Raw genomic sequence first — 8,265 nt, 5'->3', positions numbered from 1 at the left:
CTTGACCATATGCCTATCGATCTCAAGCTGCAATCCTGCCCCTTCAGCCTGTACTTCGCCTTTGCCAGAGAGGCTCATAGACCCTCTTTTGGGAGAAGACTGAGCCAAAGTAGGAACTGAGCACTTCTGCCTTTTCTTTGACATCTGTTATCATTTTGCCATCCTTATTTAATAGCTGAACCACCATTTCTTTCCATGTCTTTTACTATGCACTTAGCTGAAGAAAGCCCTTTTGTTGCTCTTAGCATCCCTCGCTAACCTCAGCTCGTTCTCAGCTTTAGCCTTCCTGACGCCATCCCTGCAATTCTGTGCTACTTGCCTGTACTATTCCTTTGTTGCTTGGCCTTCTTTCCACTTCCTATATGTGTACTTATTTGTTTTCAGGTCATCTCTAAGCTTTTTGTGAAGCCACATTGGCTTCTTCTGTTGTCTTCCACCTTTTCTTCTTGTTGGAATTGTTTGTAATTTTGCCTTGAGAATATCCTTTTTTAAAAACTCCCACCCATCTTGGACTCCCTTTATTGTTAGAGTCGCTTGCCATGGGACCTCACTTACCATTGTTCTGAGTGTATTAAAATCAGCTTTCCTAAAATCCAGGGTATGCGTTTGGCTACACTCGGCATTTGGTTCCTTTAGAACCAAGAACTCAAGAATAACATGGTCGCTTTCCCCCAGAGTTCCTGTAACTGCTACTTTACCCACTAAGTCATCTCCATTGGTTAGGATCAAGTCAAGGATAGCCGATCCTCTAGTTCCTTCCTCTACTTTCTGTAGGAGGAAGTTATCCGCCACACAAGTCAGGAATTTCCTGGAGGGGCCCTGTTTTGCAGAATTTGTCTCCCAACAAATATCGGGGAAATTGAAGTCCCCCATTATTAATACATCATGCTTCCTCGAAACCTTGGCAATTTGCTTTTCAAAAGTTTCATCCTCACCTTCTCCTTGACTGGGTGGCTGGTAGTAGACTCCAACCACCATGTTCCTTTTATTCTTTACTCCATTTATTTTAACCCAGATGCTCTCAATGGGGCCACCAAGCTCATCCTCCTGTATTTCTGTGCAGAGATAAGTATTTTTCACATACAGTGCAACCCCACCTCCCTTTCTGTTCCTCCTGTTCTTTTTGAACAAGTGATATCCTTCAATTGCTGTCCCACCAAGTCTCCATTATACCTATCAGGTCATAATTTCCCTCCTGTATTAAGAGTTCAAGTTCGTTCTGTTTGTTTCCCATACTCTGGGCATTAGTATATAGACATCGAAGACCATGTGCTTCATGGTCTGGCTTTCTTCCTACATGTTTGTGAAGACTATTATTGGGCGCTATTAAAGCTGTTCTCTCCTTTGCGGTGCATGAGCCTTCGTCCATTGTTATCCCCAACTTTACATCTCCCTCCCCCATAGGATTCAGTTTAAAGCCCTCCTGATGAAGTTCTTCATGCTGTGGCCAAACACATTCTTCCCAGCCTTTGTGAGGTGCAACCCATCCCTTGCCAACAGTCCATCTTCCAGGAAGTACAGGAAGTACAGTTCCCAGGAAGTACCATGGTCCCAGAATCCAAATCTCTCATGTCAGCACCACCTTCATAGCCAGTCATTAACCCAGAGTATTTTTCGTTCCCTTTCTATCCCTCTTCTAACTACTGGAAGGATGGATGAGAAAACTCTCTGGGCCCCAAAGTTCTTGAGTTTCCTTCCCAAAGCTTCAAAGTCTGACGTGATTTCCTTGTAGCTCTGCTTGGCGGAATCATTTGTTCCCACATGGATGAGAAGAAAGGGAGACCTGTCAGTGGGCTTTATGAGTGCAGGCAACCTTTCAGTCACATCTCTAATCCATCCTCCTGGGAGACAGCATACCTGGCAAGTCCACAGGTCTTCGCAACATACTTGGGTTTTGATCCCATGCAGCAAAGAGTCTCCCACTACTACTACTCTTCTCTTCTTGTAGCTGTAGGCCTTGGTTTCATCGCCTCTGCTTGGCTGACCTTCAGCCTCTTGCTTGCTCTCCTGCAGGTTCCCCTGTAATTCTTCCTTTGCAGGCTGTCCTCCATTCTCATCCTCAAGCACCTGAAAACAGTTCCATAGTTCCACTGCCTCCACTGGTGCCGAGTGTCTTCTAGTTCTTCTGCTCCTGTCACCGAGGAGTATCCTCTACTTCATTTTTCCTCACTTCAGCAGTTTCCTCTTCTGCCTCAGCTTGCTGTTGCTCTTCCAGCTTCTATTCTTTGCTTTGCTGCTGTAGTTCTACCGTTCTGTCCAAGAACTCTTCGTGTTGTCTTATTCCCTGGTGGGTCGACACTTCCTGGTCCAGTCCTCCAACAGCGTTATCAACTTGCACTTGTTGCAGGTGTAGGCCATGTTGTTCTCAGGCAAGAAAACAAACATTGCACACACCTTGCAGGTCACCACCACTGGAGAGTCTTGTCCTTCCATACTCTTTTTTCCGTTTTTGTGTCTAGCTTCCTGGTTGTTCTAGAGTAGCCTGTGCCTGGTGCTCTCCTCACTCTTTGCCGTGCTCCCCCTCCCCCACCATTCCTGTGTTTGTTTATCTCGATTTTGGACTCTGGAAAAGGCTGCATTTGTTGTGTAACATTGTTGTGTAACATTACTTCTGTTTTCTCCGTTCTATTTTCTTGCCATTTTTGTCAGTCAACTGTGTCTCTGTTAGATTTTTAATAACCCACTCTTATTTTGAATTTTAAAAATGAGCATTGACTTCTGGGCATGTTCCTCCCCCCACCCTTTTAAGTCATATTCAAGCATTCAGTTTTTTCTTTCTTTCTAAATCCTTAAAGAAGAAGGGCTTTTTTAAATTAGGGTTTGATTTAGCTGTTATCTAATTGCCTGCACTATCACCCTGTATTTCTTGAAGTTACCCTGCCTTCTATAAAAGAGCATGAAATATAAAACAATAAATTAAAGACACCCGTCATTTGCTTAGGTAGTTCTTCTTTTCTTTAGCTCTTGTGTGTCTGTGTCCGTGTATGTGTGCATGCTAGGTTGTAGTTCCACCAGCACTATACATCCAAATTTCAAGACAGTGTTGAAAAAGCATGAGATACATAGTATTTGTATTAATTATCTTCTTATTCCAATAACAGTCCACTGTGTAACAAAGCAACTCAGCAAAATATGAGGCATCTTTAGGGTGTTTGCAGGGGCAGAGGTGGAGAGAAGTTACAGCTATTGGCTTTGGGAGTTTTCCTGGAGAACATCAAATTTCACCAGCGCCTAGCACACAAGCCAGTGGGCCAAACTGCCTGGGCTTTTGGGGGTGCAATACCCTGGATGGGGGCTGGGAGAGGCCCAGGTGTCACGTGCGTGTGTGGAAACACGGAGAAGTTACAGCTCTTTGCTTTGAGAGTTTCTGTGGAAAACATCAGATTTCCAATCTGCCTAGCACAAAAACCGCTGGGCTAAACTGTCTGAAATTTTGCAGGTGGCCTCCTCTCCGAGGGCATGGAGAGGTCCCCAAATTTCATGTCTGTATCATAAAAACTAAAAATGTTATGACCATTTGTGTTTTCCCATGCAAGTCAATGGGGAAACGCCCAAAATGCACGATCCAGATAACTGAATCTCACTTCAGATCCGAGTCGGATCGGAAGGGGTCCGAATCAGTCCGAGGAGGATCAGGGTTGCTTTGGATGATCCGAAGCGGCATCTGAAGCAGATCGGGGGGTCCATGCACAGTCCTACTAAACATGACAAACTGTCCTATTGAACTGCGTAAGCGTTAAGAGACCATGCCCTCTGGAGTGACATCTAGCTACTCAGACCATAGTCTTTTTCCTTTACTGGTGTGCCACTTTTCCTTCAAGACGTTCTGAGTGGTATTTTATCAACAGTGGTGGTACTGTTGGTTAGTCCCAAGCACAGGGAGAGCCAGGCCAGGCCAGCCCTAACAGCAGGTAAGGTGAGACAGAAGAGATGGGAAAGCCCAAAGGGCACCTAGAGAGAGGACAGCTGTTCCTCTGGTGGAAAATGAGCTCCTAGGTCTGAAAAAAATAGCAAAGGTGCCTGTGGGCTCAAAAGGGTCATCTACCCTGATCTACTTGAAAAGCATAGTTATTTACTAGTAGGAGGTGGGGAAGGGTCAGCTTGGCCTCCTTGCGCTGTTGCTAAGCTTGCTTAACTCATGTGGGTGCTTCTCTGATTTTTACCTTGATGCTTTGTCACTGGGTGGGGCTCCTCCTCACACTTCCTTTCTGCTCTGAGGACCCAGTTTATAACAAAGAGCAAATGTTGCCTAATTTTGGAAATCTGAGCTCTGCTGTGGTTGAACCACACTGAAGTATCTTCTGTCACCACCACCATTACCATTACCATCATTATCATCACCATCATCTCCTGTCTCTCTCTGAGCTTTGAGGTTGTTGAACTACATCACCCGTTATAGGCCATGCTGGCTAGGGATGATGGGAATTGTTCAACTACATTTGGAGATCCTAGGTTGGGAAAGAGTAGGGATGGTGGAGAAATCCAGTCGGATGGACCCTACCCGGAGCCCGCCAGTCCGGGTCCGTCCGTTGCCGGCTTCAGACCCCCTGAGAGTGTTTCTGACAACTTGAGGCTGTACCCAAGTTCTAGCTAACACCAGCTAAAACTCTCTGCTAGTTCTCCTCTCTCTCTCTTTCTCTCTGTCTGTCTCTGAATTCAAATGTCAAAACTATTTCCAAATTATTTTACCCTTCCTCTAGCGGGAGTGTTTCACCTTGGTGAACTCTGAGGGGTGGCCTGCGGAAGGTCCCAGGCTCAGTCCCCAGCAGCTCCAGGGAGGGCTGGGAAGACCCTTGCCTGGAAACCTGCTGCCGCCAGTCAGTGTCAACAAAACGGGGCTAGATGGACCCAGGGTTTCTGACTCAGTGTCGGGCAGATTCCAATGTTCCTGTGAAGGGAGGGAGGGAGATAGGCTGACCCTGGAGAGCAGCAACTCCGCCCTCCCACCTCACGGAATGCTATCGCTCCCTCCTGTCCCAATGGAGAGATGGATCATCCCCCTCCCAAGCTTCTGAAGATCTTATCTGCATAATGTATACTGTAGCATAATTTTACAGTGACGGATTATCTTGCACAGTTCAGTGCTTTGGCACACAGGCAGCTAGATGTCAGCCTGTGCAGTCTCTGTAACATCTATCAGTCCCATATAGACAGGCACAGCTGAAATGCGGAAAATGCACCTGCTGGGATGGGGGCACTTTGTCAGCTCACCTGCACCCCCAAACTAAGCACCAGGTGGCCACACCAATGGAGCTCCAGAATTCAAAGTATCAAAACACTATACGTTTAATCCAGTTTTAACCATGTTGCATTTTTATGGCTCCTAAGAATGGAATCATAGGATTTTGACTCTGATGAAGGGGCTGAGTACCTCTAATAAACAATCAATCACAGGATTACCACCATCACAGAAGTACAATTCCTGATGGTTCTGCCTTCACAGAACCTTCAGGAATTGTTGCTCTGTGACAATACTGAAAAAAATTGTTTTTTGTTAGAGATACCTAGAATCCAGGACACCCTTTTAAGTTGTTTTCCATTTTTAATGTAGATATGCCCCAGACTCCCTTTCTCACATGAACATCTTCCTCCTAAGATTTCCTCTGGCAGTTCCCCAAGGATTTGTGCAGACCACAAAGTGCTTTTGAGAGATGATTCCCTCCTGAGTGACCCAGCTTTGGGTGACACCAATTAAGACCAAATTAATTTTCAGGGGAGCCAACTTGTACAGAACCCAAGGCTGCTCACAAGACCGCTGTTGTCAGCACAGTTGGTTTATCCAAGAAGCAGCTTGAATGAAGAGGGAGTTAGAGGGGAAACAAGCATCTCCATTCATGCAGGTTTCCCAGAAAGCTTCACTTGCTTGTTTCCTGACACTCTGCCTTGAATATTCTAGCTGGAGGAAGGAAGGAAGGATGGAGCTGTTGGATCCTTCCTGATCAGAGGGTGAGTAGAAAAAAAATCTTGCACACATACCATTGGTCTTAATCTCCTCCTCCTTTACAGCACCATCCTATACATGTCTATTCAGAAGTAAGCCCTACTGAGTTCAGTGGGACTTATTCTGAGGTAATTATGTATAGGATTGCAGCCTTAATTGCATCCTACCATTTCTGACTATGCGGAGTCTTTAAATGTGAATATCATTTGTATTGTTTTTATCTTGTACACTGCCTTGACAGGGCTCTACCATTCAAGATGGTCTAAAAATAATTTAAATAAATAATAAAATAGATCATTATTTCATTCATTTATTCATAGATATAGATATATAGATATATATCAACTAAAACGGCTCTGAGCATGTATTAAGGGTCTTTCTCTCACCAGTGAGCAACTGCAGCCAGTCCCCATACACTATGAAGGAGTGTGGCTTCCTTCAGGGCTATATGGCATGTCTCCCACGCATCTTCCTTTTGGAGAATTAAGCATTGCTCACTTCCGATGGCTGCTTTCTGAGCACACAATCAAAACAATTCTTGAAATGTTTAAATGTGCAGCTCATCACAGCAAACCCAGTGACAACTACTAACCCTACTAACTACCAAATACTACTAGAACTGCAGAGTCTGGTCGCCATGTCCCTTGCAGCGCCTCAGTAATGACCTTTCCCTCTGGCATTCCATTCTCGCGTTGGCCTGATGCCAATACACTGTGACGCAGACCGTGGTGAGAGTGAGCAGCTATGTGAAGCATTTTTGTGACGTTTCTGATATCCAGGTGCTGGACGGCTTGATGATGACTCACCCGCTAACACTTCCACCATAACATCCAGTTTCCAGCTGAGCTGACAGTAAATGCTTCTGGCAGCACAGCAGATGAGAAGTGCATATTCAATGAGGAGTTTAAGTTTGTCCTTCTGCCCCTCTTGTATGGAGCTGTCTGTGTGGTGGGGCTCTCCCTCAATGCCTGTTCCCTGTGGATGTCTGGCTTCAGGATGAGGCCTTGGAATGCCACCACGACGCACATGTTCCACTTAGCCATCTCAGGCGCCCCTTATGTCCTCTCCCTTCCCATCCTGGTCTCCTACTACGCAGCGCTGACCGCAACAACTGGCCTTTTGGTGGATGGCTGCACAAGATTGTGCACTTCCTTTTCGACACAAATCTCTGCAGCAGCATCCTCCTCACCTGCATCAGCGTTCACCATAATGTGGGAATCTGTCATCCCATCCGGTCCCTCAAGTGGGTCAAAACCAGGCATGCATGTCTGGTTTGTGTGGGAGTGTGGCTAGTTGTCATCATCTGCCTTGTTCCCAACTTGGTCTTCGTCACCCTCAGTGCCAGGGGCAATGAGACCCTCTGCCATGACACTACAAAACCTGAGCAGTTTCACCACTACATCTATTACAAGTCCTCAGTGATGACATTCTCTTTGGCATTCCATTCCTGGTTATCATCATGTGCTACTGCCAGATGGCCAAGAGGCTGTGGAAACCTCACTATCTTAGCTCCAGTCAAACCATCCCTTCCTACAAGAAACACTCCATCAAGATGATCATCGTTGTGCCATTGGTGTTTGCCATTAGCTTCTTGCCATTCCACATCACATGGACTCTCTACTACATCTCTCGGCTTCTGAAAGCAAATTGCTACACACTCAATGTCATTAAGACTCCCTACAAAATAACTTGGCCCTCAGCCAGTGCCAATAGCTGCACAGATCCCATCCTATGCTTCTTGGCTGGGGATACCTACAGGAGACGGCTGCGTCATGCCTTGGTAAATATTCCCAAATCCAAGCATGTGTCCACTTTGGCTCTTGTTTCCCAGTACAAGGAGAATAAGCTGACTACTCACAGAGACAACAGCATATGCCTGAGAGAAGACAGTGGCCAAGCTAGATAAGCAGAAAGGGGCACAGAGCAGGCTTGTCAGGGTTGTCTGTTTTTATTTATTTATTTATTTATTTATTAAATTTATTAATCGCCCATCTGGCTGGTCACCCAGCCAGACTGTGTTCCCAGACTATGGTAAAACTACATCCTGTGTGGAACAAAAGCCTGTCCGAAATGGGCAATTTGAACTGGAAAAGGCACTGAGGTGGTGGCAGCAGAAGATACAGAGAATTTGGAGTGAAATACTCTGCCCCTTATTGGCTGGAGTACAGGAACCTTGTTTTTGTCTCCTGCCGAAACTGAATTTTTCAGGATAGAGGCTTGGATTGGGACCTATGAGGTAGATTTAAAGTCCTTGTTCAGGATGAGCAAGCTCAGGAAGGGGCTGTAGCTCACTGCTTTCCTCTGAAGTTACTCATCTCATGAGC

The 8,265-nt window shown here is 45.8% G+C and overlaps 1 protein-coding gene across 1 annotated transcript; it reads left to right on the top strand.

Annotated features, from left to right (window-relative positions):
* Window positions 1–4,469: 4,469 nt before the first annotated feature.
* Window positions 4,470–7,847, top strand: P2RY4 (pyrimidinergic receptor P2Y4). The gene is given in 4 exon segments (XM_084813289.1): window positions 4,470–4,520; window positions 6,776–7,033; window positions 7,036–7,363; window positions 7,366–7,847. Coding segments are annotated over 4 exon segments (1,119 nt in total).
* The last annotated feature ends 418 nt before the right edge of the window (window positions 7,848–8,265 follow it).

This window comes from Heloderma suspectum, chromosome 9 (genome assembly GCF_057233095.1).
Source record: "Heloderma suspectum isolate Gila_16-S chromosome 9, 16-S_ref, whole genome shotgun sequence".
Classification (NCBI taxonomy): Eukaryota; Metazoa; Chordata; class Lepidosauria; order Squamata; family Helodermatidae; genus Heloderma; species Heloderma suspectum.
The sequence above is the reverse complement of the archived record's forward strand: the minus strand, read 5'-3'. Positions and strand labels throughout refer to the sequence as shown.